General features: G+C 49.4%; 1 protein-coding gene across 1 annotated transcript in view; it reads left to right on the top strand.

The window, feature by feature from the left end:
- LOC137761613 (calpain-8-like) overlaps positions 1 to 20,303 on the top strand; it is a 71,613-nt gene that overhangs the window by 41,808 nt on the left and 9,502 nt on the right. Inside the window, 10 exon segments of the mRNA XM_068538532.1 lie at positions 1,608 to 1,783; positions 5,228 to 5,239; positions 7,918 to 8,031; positions 8,033 to 8,155; positions 11,433 to 11,501; positions 14,014 to 14,071; positions 15,623 to 15,634; positions 15,637 to 15,686; positions 18,669 to 18,737; positions 19,189 to 19,267. Of these exon segments, the coding sequence (XP_068394633.1) occupies positions 1,608 to 1,783; positions 5,228 to 5,239; positions 7,918 to 8,031; positions 8,033 to 8,155; positions 11,433 to 11,501; positions 14,014 to 14,071; positions 15,623 to 15,634; positions 15,637 to 15,686; positions 18,669 to 18,737; positions 19,189 to 19,267 (762 nt within the window).

A 20,303-nucleotide genomic window follows, 5' to 3' on the forward strand; every position in this document is an offset into this window, starting at 1 on the left:
CGTTTCCCTGTTCTGAGCTTCAATTTCCCAATCATCAAAGTGGAGGGATAATACCCACCTTCAGAAGCGCTTTGTAAATGGTGTAGTGTTATACAAATGGGATGTGTTATTTTTATGACCCATTTTCTTCTTCTAGCTCTGTTAAGGAGTAAACAAAAAATGTAGGGATTGCAGTAATGTTGCATTTGGGAGAAATTAAAATATGCTCACCATTAGCAAGCTCTTAGAAAATGTGTAGGAAATTTGCATGGATCATTTTGGGAGCTCAGAATTGTAGGGCGTGCCTAAGGTATCTGTCTGCACGAAATCGCTACCCCATCTGTGCCATCAGCTAGCTGTCGGGAAGAGATGGACTGTTCCTGCCCTTTGGTAATGATGTAAGTATAGAAGATTACAGAATTGTCTCTGGCTCCTCTGGAATCGACAGATATTTGTTTTAAAATCTACACACTTGTGCCTTAGATAAAAAAAAATCTGGAAGTGGAAGTTCTGGGAAGGTGGAATTGAGTAAGTAATTTTATTGTTAAGAAAATATAATAACCAGTGGCTCTTGGTCACCTGTGAATGCCTTGTTATTGTATCAGGTTGGGCCCTTATCTAGAGGACCTAAGCACTCCCTCCTTCCCCCACCCCTTTCTTCCCCCAGGGCACATCGTTATTGAAATTATTGAGGCCCTGGCATGGAGATGGCTGTCAAGCCTATCTTCCTCAATCATACTCTGCCACTTGAGTCTGTCATAGAATTGCTGTGTGCCCCTGGATGACCCATTTGCCCTCTCTGTGCTTTGGCTTGTACAGTCACTATTTGGAGAGATTTTTTTTTTTACGGTCATATTTGAAATGAAGCAGTGTTTTAAAATATCCATAGGTGGTATGGCAGGCATGCTTCTTAATCGCCAATTATTATTCCTTGGGCATTATTAAATGACGTACTCTTGAGGGAGTGTGTCTCATCACTGGCTGCAACGCTGTGCCATCTAGTGGGGCCCCTGGATCAATGGACAGAGGATCAGCAATCATGGCTGTTTCGGGCTGTGATCTGAAGCAGGGGCCCGTCAGACAGGCTTCCCCGGGGAGCAAGAGTGGTCATCCTTTTATAGTCTGTCAGGAGAGAACTCCTTGGTAGCTAGTCTTTGCTGGACTTTGTCCTCATCTGTCCCAGGGACCTGCTTTTACCCCCAGAGACCTCCTTCCTCCAGGAGATGGGTTCATCTTCACAGGCCAGTTCTTCACAGGCTGAGAACAGGGAGATGTTAATCATTTCCCCAAAAGACTTGGAGTTTCCTTCCAGGGGGACCCAGTGTAGCCCTGGGACCACGGGACCTTGAATATCCCGTCAAGTATATCGGGGCCCTGGTTGATCAAATGGACAAGTGTAAAGTTTCCACATGCTGTGGGGTGTGTGTGCTGGTGTGTGGGTGGGGTAGGGAGATAGGAGGAAATGCTGACCACCTTGTAAAGCAAACTTGCCAAGGCCTGCTTACCCGGCACAGTTTGGCCAGAGTTATGCTTTCCTTGGGATGATCAAAATTCCTCCCTTTCATTCTATTCTTCCCTATCTCTTCACCCCCCCTGGGGGGAACCACCATCTCCTGAGTGACTTCTAGCCACTTACTGGACCAATCCCCAGTTCAAAATCTGTTTGGACGAGGTGGACGACCACCAGGAGGAGAGCACCGGTGAACCCTGCTGCACGGTGCTGCTGGGGCTGATGCAGAAGAATCGCAGGCGACAGAAGAGGATGGGACAGGGCATGCTCAGCATCGGCCATGCTGTCTACAAGGTACTCTGGAGCTGGGGTCAGCCGCCACGGCACGCCTGATGACTTTGGTCAGAATATTTTGGCCAGCAGTTGAAGCAAATCTTTCTTATTCTTTGGATGTTCCTAATCAAGCATTTTCCTTGCTCCCCAAAATGCCTCCCCCAGTGGCCTTACTGAGGCCTGAATTCCACAATTAGAGATTCATTCCTCTGGCTTAAACCTCCACTGTTAACACTGAGACATGTAATTCATTAAGCTTTGTCTGTCATTGAGGGTTCAGTGTAACTACACTTATTAGACTCTCTCCAGGTATAGGCTTCTCAGGGGACAGGAGCCAAGAAGGTGACACAAGGAGTATGAGGACATCACAGAGTGGGGGAAGGGAGCCAAAGACAAACCCTCTTTCTCCCTGGGCAACCTTGAAACACTTGTTGGGACACACAAGGCGTGGGCTGGGGTGAAAGGAGCCCCAGGTCATTTTCAGTTCTGGTGTCTCTGGATTGAAGGTCACAGATGGCTCTGGGCTCAGGCTGCAGTGCGTGGCTCAATACCCCAGTTTGCCCTGTAACCACCCCTCTATAGATTTCACAGCCTAACAAGTAGGTTAAAGCAAGACCTCTGGGTCTGGACAAGCCTAGCCAGGATCAAACTGGAATCCACTTATTTTACATAGGCAAAGACTTTTTATAACGAATTCCAGAGGGATTCATGGTGGTTGCTTTTATAGAATTTTGTTAAAAGTGAATTTCTTGGGAAAAATACAATTCTAATCAGAAAAACCAAGAGCTGGCTGAAGCCCAACATCTCAGTATACATAAGTGTATGAAAAAGAAGTAGTGTAATAAGAAACCAGTAAGGAAAAGTGCAATTGTGAAGCTCATGTGATCTCCAGCCCCTTTCTTTCTCTTATTTTGGAACTTAGAGCTTTAGAGTTTAGTGTGTGTGTGTATGTGTGTGTATTTTGTGTTGGAGGAATGGGAGTTGGAAAATAATTGCTGCTTGATGGCTGGAGAAAAGTATTTCAAATAAATAAGCTCCAATTCTACTCCAGTTTATCCCTTCCATCCCCACCTAGAATGTAAGTAGCACCAAAACAGATTTTTTGCTTATAGGGATAAAAAACCAAGAAAGCGCTTACCCTATGCATATCAATTCAACACTTCTTTAGGGCGTATCTGCCACGTGCCAGGTGCTGTGCTGAAAGCTGAGATCCAGAGGAATACCACAAGGTTATCGTCCTCAGGGTGCTCACAATCTAGAGGGGAAAACCACACACACTTCACTAACTACAGGGCCGGTCAGATCTGCTATGACGGGGACCAACACGGTGAGCTGAGGTCTCCTCAGAGAGGGATAGCTTCGTGGATGAGGAGAATTTGATCAGGGCGTCAAAAAATGAGCTGGATTTCAAAGGTGGACGAGGGAGAACATTCCAGCCATAGGGGACACCCTGTGCTTCTTGACAGCTGGAGAGGAAGTGACAGTTTGGGAGAGCAGGCAGGAGGCGGGCATGGCCAAAGGGTGGGCTGAATGGGGACTGTGGCCACCAGCTCTTCATCCACCAGCTCTACCTTCTATAACCGGATCAACAAAGCATTCTTTCAAAGGGACGTGAGCCAGCACACGGAAATAGCTTTGTGGGCATGGCGTTTGCTCTCGTAAATAATATAAACGGCATGTCAATTTTTCAGACATTAGTTTACAGCTGCTTATAAAATAACCCCATGGATGTGATCCGTGAACCTTCTTCTTATAGCCAGAGGCATATAAATTAGAGCATGACATCTGTGAACACAGCCACTTTAACGTTAGGGTGAGGAAGGTGTACAGCCCTGTAGGGAGTGTCTGAGGGTAGAGGCAGTGCCTGGGCTTGTAGAAAGTACCTGGTGTTGGAGAGAGGGCATGCAGGGATTGCAGGGGATACCATTCTCTGACCCCTGGAACTGCCTCTTCTGGCTTTAACTGTCTGCAAACTGGAGTCTGGTCTGAGGTGGGAAAACTGACACTGATTGAGGAACAGCCAGAAACCCCCAAAGAAAAGCCCTGCTTGTCTGGCCTCCTCTCTCTCCCCTGTTATCTTCCTGCTGAGACAACAGGCTCCTGCCACACAGGCCTGTCATTTGCATTCAGGATCTTGCATTTCAAAGGTAACTGTCCCTTTCCATCCGTCAGTGGGCGAGGCTGGCGGGCTCTCCGGCCTGGATGCTGCGGCTGGGGACTTGTGCCACCTAAGGCCTGGCTTGCTGGCTCAGTTCCTGCCTGGGGACTCTTGGCAGTGGATTCAGGGCATATTGCCTGTGGCGGTGGGCGGGGTGAATGCAAAGACAGCCGAGGTGGTTGAGAGTCCCTGCCGAGGGGGTGAAGGCGGTTGGGAGGCAGATCCCCCGAGGACCTCTGCTCTCCCAGACAGCTGGGGCCTCTGCATGGGGGATTTTAGCTTTAGATGCAAACTTAGAGGAGTGACAGTGACTGCAGACTTTTCTACCTCTGCTGCCAATTATAAACGAGGGTGCCAGAGTGAGGATGCCAGCTGATCCACATTTTCCCTAATTTTTTTCCCTCAGAGTTGGCAGTTGCCCACAGACCTAAGCCACAAACAATGCCCTTCCTGCTCTTCTGGTCACAAGAGCCTGCTTGGGAGGGGGCAAATGTAGGAAAAGGACAAGGGGGGATTGAACCCTCTTCGGAGTCTTCTCTGGCGTGGGAAGACTCCCACTCTGCATCTGGTATCTCCTGTGGGCATCACCATTTCCATTTGCAAATAATAGGACCTAACTCTACCTAGACTAGTGAAAAAGGAATTCACCAGCTCATGTCACCAAACCCAGGGAAGGACAGGGATACTTAGGATGGGACGTGCCTGCTCTCAGGACCCTTTCTCTTCACATCTCCCCTCTGGTGTCAATGCCATCTTCCTGGTCTGGCTTTCTGCACAGTCTCTCTAATATCACCCACATAAAACAAGGGGGCCCCTTCCCTTAGTTCCAATTTGAAAATACTAGAGAAGTCTGTGATGGACTCAGCTTGGGTCACGTGCCTATTCCTGGACCAATCCCTGTAGCCAATGGTGATTAAATTATGTCTCGAGTTGAGTGAGACCCCTTTCTGGCCAAGCCCTTGATCTGGAGGCCAGGTCTGCAGGTCTGTAAGATGTTAGTTCTCATTTAAACCCCAAGGTTAGTACTCCTCAAACATTTAGGATCCTGGTAGATTATACAATATGAAAATAAAGTAGAACCTTTTTTTTCCTTTTGGATTTCTAGGGCTCAGTAGTCTACAGATGGCCTTGAAAATTCACCAATGACTTTCCAGTTTCAGAAATGCTGATGACTCACTTTAGCACAGAATTCCTCCCAGTGGCCCAGGACTGCACAGTCTGTGGGCCAGATGTGGGGAGGGACACAAGGGCACAAAGGGAGGCCCACGGCACCCTCAGGTGACATGCTCTTTTCTCCTGCCCTGTAGGTCCCCAAAGAGGTATGTGAACACTGATGGAGATGTCCCCCTTGGTAAGGAACAGCTGGGCTGCCTTCGTGATGGGCACCCGGTGGCATGTGCTTCCTTTGATGGAAGCCGGTTCTCCCACAAACCAACTCCCACAGGATCCGGTGAGCTGCTAACCCTGAGAGAGCTGGTAAAGACACTTGGGTCCCACCCACCAGGAAGGGGACAGTGGTGACCTTTGCCCCTTGTGTGCCCGGTGGTCTGATCCAAACAAGATGACTGTAGCTCACTTAGGCTCCTGTTTATCTAGCTGACAGAAATAAAGGCCCTGATATCTGATAAGAAAAGGAAGCACCAACTTTATCTTTTTGGCTCCCAGCTTTTCCTGCGCCTCCTCAGTGATTTACAGCTGGGTTAGAGAGACATGTCATCAGGGTCGTACTTTCATCTGCGGTTTCCTGCTGCGGTCCCAGGCCTCACCCAGCTATCCCGGCGGCCTCGTGGGCAGGGGCTGGCGGGGTGTGCTGTGAGACTGCCTCATCCATGCAGCTGGCACACAGTCAGGCCCCAGCTCGTCCCAGCCCAGCGAGCCTCTCGTCGGCTGCACGCTAGGGACACCTGGGAGGTCTTAGACATCTCCACGCCCACACCAATTATGGCAGCATCTCTGGGGTGATTCCAGTGTGCAGCCAAGGTTAGGAACCACTTGTTCTGTCTGGGGCTACCCCAGCCGGAGTCTATTACTCTAATTATGTAGGGGTACGTTTGCCCTGCTGTGCTAATCCCTGCTCCCCCGGGTTCTCAACCTTGGCCACCTGGTAGCACGTGCCAATGAGGCCCAAGTTCACAGGTTCCAGCCTATGCCTTCTTCCAAGGCTGCCGATCACTGGTCTACCCTGCCTGATGGCTCCCAAATGCATATCATTGGTTATGGAGGCAACAGACAAGAGGGCAGGGATGATTTAGAGCATGCCCCTCTTCACTACCCAAAAGTAATTAAATTCAAACGTGCATTCAGTCTGATGGATGGTGGATCCCATCAGAAGCGGCCCGTTTATGCGAGCGAGGTCCTCTGCACACACAGTGGAGCCTGCAGGAGCATTTCCCGGTGCTCTCCGCGCGTCGCTGTGGAGCCTGGGCTCTGCAAGTGCCGGTGGGTCTTTGGTCAGTGGTTCCAAGGCCTGGGGGCTTGTGAAAGCACAGGCTGCTGGGCCCCAGCCCCAGAGTCTCTGATTCCGCAGGTCTGGCTTGGGGCCCGAGGACTTGCACTTTCAACAAGCCCCCCAGGGGTGCTCACGCCGACCCTGGGCCCACACACTCGTGGCTGGGCCAGGCCACGGGGAGGTGCGAGGGCCAGTGGCCTGGTGGCACATGCCTGTGTGGAGCCCCCAGTAGGACAGAGGGGCCCCAGCTCCTGCCTCCGTGCTCTCCACCTCTCACTCTGGCCTCCCAGGTGAGGCTTCTGCAATCTGTCCCACCCCTGGGTTCCTGCTAGAACTCAGTTTTCCCCGTTCCCTCCCCACCTCCCACCCCACACTTCTCCTTCTCCCCTGCTGGTCGCCTGTTTCCTCCCCTCGCAATCAACAGGGAGGGCAAGAATGACATTTAGCCCCTTAACACTTGGACTCAGCCAAGGCCTTGCTGGCCATGCCCCCAGCATTCCGCCCAGAGTAGAAAACTTCCGGTGTGGGGGATCCCAAGGCTATGGCTGCTCTAGTGCCCAGGTCAGCAGGGGCAGCCTGGGGGGTCCCGTGGAGTCCTGACCAGGGCAGTGGACGCAGGTGGCCCTGCCTTCCTCCCCTGCTTAGCAGACCTGTGATCCAAAGAGGGTCGGGTGACCATGAATAGACACTGTCTACCCTGGGGTGGGCAGTCCAGCTCTGGGTCACACAGAAGTCACAGCCCTTGCAGCTTACCAGCACCTGCGCTCTGTCACAGGCATCTTGACGAAGACTGGTCATGAAGATACAGTGCGACGGGGAGGCTTAATTACAGCAATAATAACACCGGCAACAGTGTTTTCAAAGCACTCTGTAGGCACTAATTAGCCCGTGGCATACGACCACAACCTCCCTCTCCCTCCAACAAACAGATGGGTCTTGGAGAGCATCTTCCCCCTCCCAGGAGAGCCAGGCCTCCCTCGGGGTGGCCACCCCCTCTGTCTGCCTCCCTGCCCCGCCCCCCTCCCCCAAATCTGATCACCCTGGTTACCTTGCAGAGCAATTTTCCAAGGCAGGACAAGGTTAGCAGGCCCTTCTGGCTGCTGTTGCTTGGGAACCAGGATTTAAGCCACAGGCCTGTACTGGGGAGCTCAGCGCCACCCTCCACCAGGTACAGCTGCAGAGTGAGAGTCTGTTGGATTCGATGAGGGATGATTCATGAGGACGAATATCCAGAGAGAAGCTGAGCACACACACTGAGCACACCTGCTGTCCAATCCTTCATTTAAGCGGGAAGAGGGCAAGGGGTCTGGCCAAGGTCAGTGGCGTAGTCAAGGCCAGTGCCTCAACCTGGGCCGGGCCCCCAGAAGGTGCTCTGAATGCACTTGATGATGGACACACGGTGAGTTCACGACAGAATCCAAGGCTTCCTGAGTCTCAGCCCAGGGTTAAAAATCAACTGTCCCTAAATTAGTGCGATAAAACCCAAGTCTGGGGCCTTCATCTTCCAGGATTTCACAAGACATTGGCCCTGACTGTTGCTTTGCACAGCTGGAGAGCCACACGGATGAGCACCTGGGCCGGGACTTCTTCCTGAGCCGCCAGCCCTCCGCCCGCTACAGCACCTACGTCAACCTGCGCGAGGTCTCGGCATGTGTGCAGCTGCCCCCCCGGGGAGTACGCGGTGGTGCCGTCCACCTTCGGGCCCTTCAAGGACGGCGACTTCTGCCTGAGGGGGGTGTTCTCGGAGAAGAAGGCCAAGGCCCTGGGCGTGTCCTTTCCCTCCGGGGTGGCGGGGGTGACAGAGGGACCTGGCTCCGCGCAGGTGCAGGCCCTGCCGCTGTGCGGGACCCACCCCCGGCTCCCAGGAGAAATTTGTAGAACACTATAGATCTCAAGGGTGCTTCACTAGGTGTCCCGCTCCTGCCCCTACACGTTGGTCTGTAGGACATGGGGGAGTTTTCCTTAAAAAAGGTCAAGGCTAGAGAGAAAGGGCACCAGTAACAGCCCGGTTAGAGCGTTTTCCTTGCAGCGGGGATGGGCACCGCATAGAGGAGGATCTAGATGAGAGCACCGCCTCTTCCCTTACACACACCACACACACACACACGCGCGCGCACACACACACACACGCCACAGGGATAATATCTTCAGGGGACTTAAGACTTTATAGGAGACAGGAAGAGCCATTGCCCTTGCCTTCAAGAACTTCTGTCTTCCTCCCTCCAGAAATCTCCAAGACTTGGACAGCTGGACATTTAAAGGGCCTGCTTGGAATGGGGGAGGGAAAAAAAAAAGCAATTGAACAAACACACTAGAGAAGGGTTGCAAAGATGCTGTCAACATGTAATATGACAACAGTAAAATAATACCTGTTTTTGCCAGGTTGCCTTACCATTTCCAAAGCGTTTTCATGTATATTTTCTCAGGGCAACAGATAATTCCACTACGTTAAGGTCCTTGAGAGAAAGGACCATGTCTTGTTCACCACTACATCTCAGACACAGATACAGAACAGTTCCCAACATGTGCCAGGTGTCCAGTAAATATTTTTTTGAAAGAGTGAACGAACTGAAGTACCGTTTGCCATACCATGTATGCCATCACTTAAAAGCATCTTTCTCCCTGGTATCCAAAAGCTCCCCTGTGTGCAATAACAACCCCTAGTGCTGAAGTACCTGCTATGTACCCGTTTGTGCCCGTGTCCATTTTTTCTTTCACTTTTTAAAAATAAATTTTTATTGGAGTATAGTTGCTTTACAATGTTGTGTTAGTTTCTGCTGTACAGCAAAGAGAATCAACAATACACATACATATAACCCCTCTTTTTTGGATTTCCTTCCCATTTAGGTCACCACAGAGCACTGAGTAGAGTTCCCTGTGCTATGCAGTATGTTCTCATTCATTATCTATTTTATACATAGTAGTGTACAAATGTCAATAGCAATCTCCCAATTCATCCCGCCCCCCCTTCCAAGGGGGGCTTGTACTTTTAATATGCTTTGATAGTGCATGTTTTCATGTATAACTTGTGTAATTTTTATAAATACAGTATTTTAATATCTGCATGATTCCTAGGTAAGAAGGCCATAAAGTTGCTTTAGTAGAATCCTCGCTATTACTGCAGTTGACTTCTATAGCCAGGACCCTCCCAGTCCCTGAGGAAGAACACTAGACCTGGAAGGCAGGAATATTAATGCTGGTGGTGTAGAGCTGGAGAAGGTGGGTCTGAGCAACCAGATCAATCCGCAGCCCTGAGATTTATCTTTATTGAAACATATAGCTCTAGTCTATTTCTTCCTTTTTTAGAGATTTTTTTTTGATGTGGACCATTTTTAAAGTCTTTATTGAATTTGTTACAATACTGCTTCTGTTTTATGTTTCGGTTTTTTGGCCACGAGGCATGTGGGATCTTAGCTCCCTGACCAGGGATCAAACCTCCACCCCCTGCATTGGAAGGTGAAGCCTTAATCACTAGACTGCCAGGGAAGTCCCTCTTTCTCTCTCTTTCTTCCCCCCTCCCTCCCTCCTTCCCTTCCTTCCTTCCTTCCTTTCTTCCTTTCTTTCCAGTTCATACTTATTTTCCCCCAGAAAAATAGAATATTACTCTATGTTCAGAATTTGTAGATTTCACACTAGATTCAGATTATCGTATATTTTATTACATGGACAATATAAAGCTTTTATATTTTATTACATGGACAATATAAAGCTTCTACAAAACCACTTTAAAATCATACATGTGTGATGAGAAGTATTTATCATTTCTTCTAAAAACTTTACATGTATTTTTGGATTTACTCTTCATAAATGTAAACAGTATGATAGGCATTAAAACCCTCGTGTTATCGACGAGGAAGCAGAGCCCTGGCGAGGCTGAGTTGCAGTAGGATGCTGAGAGCAGCTGTTCTGGGGCTCAGACTGGTGGGCGGTGAAACAGCGCACGAGCTTGACTTTGAATCCTGCCTCCACCATGTACCAGCTGTGTGATCTTGGCCTGTTACTTAATACTTTTAAACCTCAGTTTCTCCACCTGTGAAATGTGGATAGCAATGAGACCAATCTCATAGAGTGCTCATGAGTATTAAATGAACCAATCTATGTATAGTATCTGACAGGTAGTAAGTGCTCAACAAAGGTAAGTACTGTTACTACTGCTGCTACTCTTAGTAGTACAGCATCATTGGGCCAGATCAGGCCTTTTGTACTTTTCTGAGTGATGGTTTTGGAAGAAATTGACTTGGTTTTCTGAAACTCTTCAAGACATCTGGGAAACTTGTGACTTTTCCTTTTCTGTCTGGTGGTGACAGTTGAGGCGTTTCATTCCATTTTGGAAAGAGCCCATGGTCATATCAGAGAGTCTCTGGACAGTCATTCATATAATGATTAGCAATTTTCGAAGGACTTTGACACACATTAGTTCTCATTTGATTCTCAAATGACCCCATGTAACAAGCCTAGTTGATTTAATACTGGACTTGAGGAAATGGATGTCAGAGCCCTGTGATGGAGTTTCGTAATTGATCAGTGTGGTGTTTGAACTCCTGTCTTCTGGCTTCCAGTTCTGCTGCTTCCACTAGGCTGTGATTTTAACTCCTTTTTAATCATGTTGCTATTTCAGAATCTGGTGAAAGCTAAGAAAACACATGTTAACGTTACTCCCAATTTTCATGCAATATCGGAAGTTCACAGACCCCTTGAAAGTCATCAGTGAATCTCTTAGGAGCCCACAGACCCAGACTGAGATTCTCTACTGTCCGTGTTGCCACCGATCTCTGAAAGCGATTCAGGGTTGAAATCAGAAATTCAGGGTTGGTGGGGATCACTTCCTCACATCGCTGAGAGAGGAAGCCCCTAGACCCCTGGACCTTGCTGGATGGAGAGCTCCTGGGGCCAGGACCTTGGACCTCTCCTGTTTACTGCCACGTGCCCCCATCCAGCCAGTGTCTGACACACAACAGATATGCAACAGATGTAGTGAATGACGAGCGAATGAATTTTAAATCTTCATCTTTCATTCTCCTCAACGAGTCCCATCTCAACTTTGCAATTGCCCTGCCTTTTAGCCACACCCCAGTGAGGTGGATCAAGAAGACGGCCAGCTCAGGAGCCTGTTTGAGAAGCTTGCAGGGAAGGTGAGTAGAGGGCATAGACAAGCTCCCGGACGGGCAGGAGAGTGATCTGGAAAGCTCAGCTCACCTGAGTGTTTCCCCTTGCATCTCCGTGAGTATAAACGATGAGGCTGCAGGTCTCCGGTCCCCCAGCTCTGTCTGTTGCCACTTCCTGTCTTAAACCTGAGGCCTTTCCTGCACTGCTGGGGAGAGGTATCTTGGGACCAAGGCCACTTTTCTTGCTGTGTTGACTGCTTTTTGAGAAAACAGAAAATCCGAATCTCCAGGTCCTGCCAAAAGCCTTTCTGTGTGTAAATTGGCCCTGCGGATCAGAGCCCTGACTTTATAAAAAGCGGGGAGGCAAAACTTCCCTATATCAATATCCTTCAGAGATGAGAGGAATCGCTCAGCCCAGGTGGCAGGTGGCTCAGTTAACCTGGCCTGGGATTAGTGTTCACTGGTCCGCCGCCCTGCCTGCCCTCAGGGACACCAGCGGAGCTTGGGCTGCGAAATTCAAGTTGGCCCAGGTGCCGGCACCGCTCAGGGGCCCATGGAGCCAGGGGAAGACGCTGGTGTGGCCCCTGCTCCTTCCCTCCCTGTCCTGCTGACTTAGCTTATTGTGATTCCTCACTTATGTGAGGCCATAAGTCAGAGCAGACTCAGGACTGCAAGTGTCACAACTGGCCCCATAGATACAGTGAATGCACGGCTCTTTGAAGGATAATAAGGTTTTACCAAAGGGCCTTGGAAGGCATCCGTCATCTTGGGCTGCCATAACAATGTACCACAGACTGGGAAGCATATGAAACAGAATAAACAGAAATTTATTTCTCACAGTTCTGGAGGCTGGAAGTCTGAGATCAGGCATGGCTGGATTCTGGGGAGGGCCTTCCTCTAGCTTGCAGACTGTTGAAGTCTCACTGTGTCCTCACGAGGTGGAAAGAGGGTGAGGGATCTGTCTGGGGTCCCTTTTATAAGGGCATTAATCCCACTCAAAAGGGCTTCACCCTCATGACCTAATCACCTCCCAAAAGTCTCTCCTCCTAATACTATGACATTGCGGATTGGATTTCAACATATGAAGTTTTGGGGACACAAACATTCAGTCCATAACAGAAGGGGAAAACAATGCTCTCCACCCTGCAGGGAAGCTCAGAGCCACTTTCTAGACTTAAGGATAGAGTAGAAGAAAATACATCAGAATCCTTGCAGAAAATAAAACCTGGGAACAAAATTCCTTTAGATAGCCATTAAAAAAAGTTTTGCAAAAATGAGTCAATCTGTGTTTTAGATGGGCGCTCAGACCAGTGTTTTCGCTAACAAAACCTTGTTGCCTTAGCTGCCAAGGGACCATCTTTTATTTAGAGCATCAAGACTGATAACAAAGTAAAAGTTCCTATTTGTATAGCCCTTCACGTACCTTATCTTTTCTCTCCTGCCTGGCGGGGCAGTATCGGTCACTGTGCCTGCTCTGCGGGTGAAGGGTCAGGCACAGAGAGCTGAGGAGCTTGCTGGGGCACAAGGCCTGGTGAGGGACAGGCCAAGATCTCAACATCCCATTCTTGGCCTGGAGGCTTTTCAGAGGGTCCCCAGGTCTTACTATTGGGACTGACCGTGCCGTGCTTAAGTGAGGCCAGCTGTGCTCACAGGCAAGGCTGCCCTGTGCAGCTCCCACCTCCCTGGTTTCCAGTAGAATAGCCTGGGCCTGGCTGGTGGAGGCGGGGAGAAGTGGGGCCCCATGGGGACAAGTGATAAGACCACACCTCACCAGAGGAAGTGACTTGGCTAAGGTCACATGGGGAGTAAGGGACGGAGTCACGACTGGAACCCAGACCTCAGTCCAGCGTCCCTTCTCTGAGCATCATTCATCGTGCTGCCCGAGGTCTGCCCTCCAGCTCAGAGTGAAGGGACGAATCGTCCTGCTGGCTCAGTGTTTATCCCAAATGCACGTGGGAAATCCTACTCCCCTAAATCTCTACTTCCAGTTTGAGACGGGCTATGCGTGAAATAGCAACTCCCATAGGTGCAGTGGGGAACGCGGGCACTTTGGGGTGAGGCAGTCTTAGGTTTCTGCCACTGGTGGCTGGGAACCCCCAGCAGTTACATCACATGGAAGTGACAATTACGTGGTGAATGTATATGGTGTTTAGCAATCGCAGTTTGCTTAACTCTAACATGGGTGCAGAGCTGTTGTGAGGGTTCGAGGATGTTCCACATCAGGCGTGTGGCCCGTCAGCACTGGCTCCTGTTATTGCTTCTTGCCATGTCTTGGTCTTGGGTTAGGCAGGCCCGGAGAAAGGCAGCAGGCACCGTGTGCAGCCTTCTGCAGAAGGTGTGCCCCGCTCACGCCATTAATATTCACTTCCCACCCGGCTATGGGGGCCCCAGAGAAACTGTGATTTGGAGTTTTATAAAGATGTCGCAGCCTTTTAAAATCATAGAGTCAGTGGACCTGGTGTCTGACTCTACATGAATTTAATGTCTTGAAACGCTTGTCAGGGCCTGACGTGATTTGCATTTGGGTTCCTCTTTCTAGTATTCTGAGATCAGTGTCAATGAACTCAAAACAGCTCTGAATGAGGTGTTTTCCAAACGTAAATTCTTCCTTGGGGCTTTTCAGGAAGTCTGGGAGCGTAAGAGAGATGCTGGGGGGGCGGGGAGGTAAGGATGGGTGCAGGCACTGGGCCAGGGGCACTGCAGATGGGGACAAGGGGCCTTTGGCCTCTGACCCGGGGCCCTGGTTCCCTCTGGGCTGGTAGAGCGTCCAGCAGGTGGGAGAGGCTGGAGCGGAGGGGTGCTGGGCGGGATGAAGGCGGGGCTGGTGCTGGGGCCAACTGGCCCTGCAGGAAAGAGTCCTGAGTCTTGGGAGGAAAGAAGTTGGGCTGAGAGTAAGTGAAATTTTCCCCCCAAATTAATAACTTTGATACTGTGGGAAACCGCGCAGCTTGAAGATCTTGTTCTGTAGTGCATCCCTGGGGAAAGTGTGTGGAGTGGAGGATTCTGACTGTCCTAGATCGTGACAGTTCTCCATCTTTAGACTTTAGCAAGCCCCGGGGGCTGTCAGAGGATCAAACTGCACCCAGGCTGAGGAAAGGCCTGCTCCTTCCCTCTGAACCGCAGCCCCATGTGAGCTGGCACGGAGCTGGCTTCTTGCTGGGCCCAGGGATGGGCCAGGTTCAGGCTTCCGCCTGGTTGAGCTATGGGCATGTTCACCCATGGCAGCAGGACAGGGGGTGAGCATGCAGGATGCAGGGGCAAGGCCAGGGGTGAGCTCACCTGGGGCTGAGCAGCTCCCCAGGGCTCAGAGCCCAGGCCCAGGCTCAGAGACACACCGCCCCACTCCAGCTCTCCCTCCTGCCTTGCAGAGAAAGAGCCCAGGGAAGAGGAGAGGATTTGCAGGGTCTTTGGCTCCCTCCTGCCTTGGCTCTCAGGTGTGGGCAAGGTGAGTATGGAGCCAGGGATGGCTGTAGCTCCCAGGAGATACCTGCAATTTAGCAGTAAGGATAACAGCTGCCGTTTGAGAGGCTGTGTTTGAGAGGCTGTCATGGTTGAAAGCTTGGGCTATGGAGACGGGTGGCCTGCGTTTAAATCCCAGCTCTGCCTGGGTCGTGTGATCTTGAGCAAATTATTTAACCTCTCTGGGCCTCAGTTTCCTTATCTATAAAATAGGGATGAAAGTATCTACCACATGGGGTTATTTTGAGGAGTAGAAGTACAGTGCTTAGAACAACACCTAGCCAATAAAAAGTTAGCTGGTTTATTAAGAACTTGCCATATACCAAGCCCTGTGCTAGGAAGTTCACTTACATTATCTCATTTTATCCCCAATTAGCTTTGGGGGCAAGTACTGTTCTTATTGACGGAGAAAGAAACCAAAGCTCAGAGATATTAGTTTGCTGAAGTCCCGGTGGCTTGTGAGTAGCAAAGCTGGGGTTCAGACACTGAACCCCGATGCTGGTGCCCACCTATACCACCCACAGGGGGCCCTGCCCAGGAGCCCGCCGCCATGCTCTCTTCTTTTTGTGGCGCTCACATTTGGCTCCGTACTCTGGCTGGCGTCCTTGGTGGCTTCCTACCAGGGAGATTATTTCCCCTGCCTTCAAATGATCCTGATTCCCTCCCCTCTTTTCTATTTAAATATTTAGGAACAGACGTCAAATCGATGGATTCAACATCAACACTTGCAGGGAGATGATCAGCCTGATGGATGTATCCTTTAAATGTCACATTATTTTTACTCTGATCCTGATTTTCGTGACTCCTCCACCTTTCCCAGTGAGATGGAGGCAAGGGAAAGAGGGAGAAGGGAACCAGCATTTTCTGAGCATATGGCAGGTACTTGCTTGAGCTGTAAAGAAAAATGTCATCTCATTTTTGCTCCTCAGTAAGCTTGAGATGATCTATTTTACAGGTGAAGAAACTGAGGTGTGCCGTGTTGACGTGACTTGTTTAAAATCCTTTCATTCAAAGACCGCAGCTATGTGGCATTTGTGACCCTCCTCCTGTTCATCACAGTATTCCTCCCACGAGGCTTCTCCCTCCTCCCTCTCCCCGGCTCTTTCTATCCCCATCTGTCTTTTTCTCCCAGTACTGACATGGCCACCACCAGTAGTTGAGAAATATCACACAGGATAAAACCTGCTTGTCACTCTGACCCAGTTTAACCCTCGCTGTGTATTGAAGAATGAGTAAGAGACTTGGGGAGGAATGGGGAAGGTTAGGGCATCCTAGGTGGAAGGAACAGTTTAACTGAAGCGCAGAGTGGGGAAGCGTGGAACGTCACTTACTTGAAACTTGGCCCAGGTTACCGTACTCCATGGTGCTGCTGGTGAAGGTGATTTCTTTGAAAACTGGAGCCTAGGAGGGTGCTTCTCAGTTCTGAGGGCTTCTTCCGTGATAAGATCTGATGACCTTTGGGGCGGGAGGAATGAACTGTACTTACGCGGTAGTCATGCAGAGGGGTCCTGGTTAGCCAGCACGCGTGTGCTGCCCTCTGCTGGCGGTGTCAGCCACGGAGAGCGAGTGCTATCCTTGTGGTCCCAGAGCTTCAGATGCTGGGACTCTCCAGCCCTGTGTCCTTCTGTGAGGTCTGCATGGTCCACAGTTTAATTCGTGAGCCACAAAGAACTGTTAAGCGTCGATTCATTTTTCTACAGATAGTTCCTTGATTTCCGAATCATTCTTCTCAAACCTGCCTATAGACTTTAACTTAGATTTGAGGGTGACCTTGTAGTCGCTCACTCATTGTTCCCAGTGGTATTTGCATTTTCATGGCTCCAGGAGGACCGTGACCCAGTCATTCTTCAAGAGGGTCCGTTCCACGGTTTGGATGCTTTGGGGGCAGTGGTTCTGAACCAGGATATGCAGCAGAGCTGCCCATGGAGCCTTGTGTAAATATAACAGCTTTATTGAGATATAATTCACATACCATCCAATGTACATCCAATGTACAGGGTACAGTTCAATGGTTTTTAGTATATTCACAGAGTTGTATAAACATCACCACCCATTTTAGAGCATTTTTATCACCCCCAAAAGAGACCCTGCACCCATATTAGCCGTCACTCAGCTTTTCCTCTCAACAACCTGAAACCCTCTGCCCTACAACAACTTTGTCTTTATAGATTTGCCTGTTCTGGATATTTTCATGTAAATGGAATCATATAACATGTGGTCCACTATAGCATGTATCAGCACTTAAAAACCATGGGGTTTTAATAATCCAGTTGCCTGAGTCTCACTCCTGGAGGTGCTGATTCATTAAGTCTGGGATGGGGCCTGGGAGTCTGTAGGCAATTCCATCTGAGATTGAGGATTACACTGGTGCTCTGGGACAAGGGCTTTGGAACAGACAGGAGTCCAAGTTCTGGCTCCACCACAGTTATTGAATGCTCTGAACCTCAGTTTCTTCTCCTGGAAAATGGAATAACAATATGTAGCTTGCGAGGATGAAATGAGATACAAGTACACATGGGACTAGCTAGACCAGAGCGTTAGCCCTCTATGTAGACTACTCTTCTCAGGTATGTTGGTTGAAGTATTAGGATTTGAAGGCTGTGGTGCATCCAACACTCAGCGTGGATCGTGGAAATAAGGACACAGACTTTCTTAAATGGTGAGGTTTATACTCTTGGGTGTAAACATGACTTTTTGTTTAGCTGGTTGAAGGAGGTGGGAATGATGCTCTGTTTCAGAATTTTAACATCTGAGCTGTAACACACTGGTGTCTGTTGATTAGTTGGGATGGCTGAGAAAAGGGTAGAGTTTCAAAGAGACTGAACTACATGAGGGTAGGGACAGCTCAAAACCAGCCCCCCGGGTCGAGCCCAGTGCTTAATCAATATTGCTGGACACAGAGAATTGCACACAACCCCTGGCCTGTTTGGGTTGAGCAGTGGCCTATGAGCCAGCTGTGCTCCTGGGACTGTGTCCCAGGGTCCCAGGAATCAGTTCTGAGAAGCTCAGAGCTCCTTCAGGGCACCAGACAAACATGTGTAGACCGTGTGGCAGAGAATCCCAATCCCGTGCTCCTGAGGACTCTTCTGATAACATTTTTTTTTAATATTTATTTATTTGGCTGCGCCAGGTCTTAGTTGTGGCACGCAGGATCTTCATTGCCGTGTGTGGGATCTTCGTTGCAGCATGCAGGATCTTTAGTTGCAGCATGCGGGATCTTTAGTTGCGGCATGTGAACTCTTAGTTGCGGCATGTGGGATCTAGTTCCCTGACCAGGGATCGAACCCAGGCTCCCTGCATTGGGAGCGCAGAGTCTTAGCCACTGGACCACCAGGGAAGTCCCTCTGATAACATTTTGACATCAACTATCAATGGCAGACATTTAAATCTGGAAGGGAATTTACAACAGACCATAGAGCTCAACCCCTCAATGACCCAGGATGACGAGGGTGCTGGATGCTAATGAATGGAGGGCGTTAGGCTCCTGACTTGCCCTTTGCTCCTAGCTCTGTACCTGACCTCAAAGGAGGGCCTTGGTGAGTGTTTGACTCTTTAATCTTTATTTGAATATGTCTCTCACCAACCTTTCCCACCGTGACCCCCAGGGCCCTGCTTACTACAGACACGGATGTTCACTGAGGTCTTAAGACACTCACTGTGCAAGGTCACAAGAGAACGAAATCCATAGAGCATGTGGAATCTGGGCTTGATCATGTTGGCCTTTAACCTGCTTAGAGCAATGGGACGGGCACCTTGGGGCTGGTGGAATTCAAGACGCTCTGGTTGAAGATTCAGAAGTATCTGGTAACCCCTCTCTCCCTGTTGTGCATACTCTGGGCTCTTGTCACTGGCCTCTGTTCTGTTTCTAGCCCCTCGCCTTCCATGACACCCATTCCTGATCTATTTCCTGCCCTGGTCTGACCAAATCCTTCATCATGGTCAAAGGCAACCCCAAACCTGGACATACTGTTCAGGAAGGACTAAGGAGGCAATGAGAGATTGCCAGTGCTGTCAACGGAAGTGCTGTCAATGTGCCAGTGCTGTCACAGGAAGTTCCCCTGTTCACAGGGCAAAAGGACTAGCACCGGCCCTCAGCCCAAGCTCTTACTTTGTTCTGGAAACTTCTTGGGAGGAATCAATGAAGCCTTCTCTGAGGGTGTCCCTGGCCTTCTGAGGAAGTGGTGGGGTGGAGGGAGATGGTTGTGCAGGGGCCACAAAAAGCTGTTTTCTACCTGGAATTTTTCTCCTGCTTTAGGAGATCTATCAGGAAACTGATTATAACCACTCGGGGACCATTGATGCCCACGAGATGAGGACAGCCCTCAAGAAGGCAGGTGAGGACGCATCCTGTAGACAAGGTCTTGAGACCCAGATGTGCTCACTTTTTAATTTAATTTTATTTTTTAAATTAATTAATCAATTAATTTATTTTTGGCTGTGTTGGGTCTTCGTTTCTTTGTGAGGGCTTTCTCTAGTTGCGGCGAGCGGGGGCCACTCTTCATCGCGGTGCGCAGGCCTCTCGCTATTGCGGCGTCTCTTGTTGCGGAGCACAGGCTCCAGGCGCGCAGGCTCAGTAGTTGTGGCTCACGGGCCCAGTTGCTCCGCGGCATGTGGGATCCTCCCACACCAGGGCTCGAACCCGTGTCCTCTGCATTGGCAGGCAGATTCTCAACCACTGCGCCTCCAGGGAAGCCCCTATTTTATTTTAATTTTTAAAAACTTTTATTTATTTATTATTAACATTTTTATTGGAGTATAATTGCTTTACAATGGTACATTAGTTTCTGCTTTATAACAAAGTGAATCAGTTATACATATACATATATCCCCGTATCTCTTCCCTCTTGCATCTCCGTCCCTCCCAGCCTCCCTATCCCACCCTTCTAGCTGGTCACAAAGCACCGAGCTGATCTCCCTGTGCTATGCGACTGCTTCCCACTAGCTATCTATTTTACATTTGGTAGTGTATATATGTCCATGCCACTCTCTCACTTTGTCCCAGCTTACACTTCCCCCTCCCCGTGTCCTCAAGTCCATTCTCTAGTAGGTCTGCGTCTTTATTACCATCTTGCCCCTAGGTTCTTCATGACCATTTTTTTTTTTAGATTCCATATATATGTGTTAGCATACGGTATTTGTTTTTCTCTTTCTGACATACTTCACCCTGTATGACAGACTCTATGTCAATCCAACTCACTACAAATAACTCAATTTCATTTCTTTTTATGGCTGAGTAATATTCCATTGTATATATGTGCCACATCTTCTTTATCCATTCATCTGTCAATGGACATTTAGGTTGCTTCCATGTCCTGGCTATTGTAAATAGAGCTGCAATGAACATTGCGGTACATGACTCTTTTTGAATTA

The sequence above is a fragment of the Eschrichtius robustus genome, chromosome 3, assembly GCF_028021215.1.
Source record: "Eschrichtius robustus isolate mEscRob2 chromosome 3, mEscRob2.pri, whole genome shotgun sequence".
NCBI classification, from domain to species: domain Eukaryota; kingdom Metazoa; phylum Chordata; class Mammalia; order Artiodactyla; family Eschrichtiidae; genus Eschrichtius; species Eschrichtius robustus.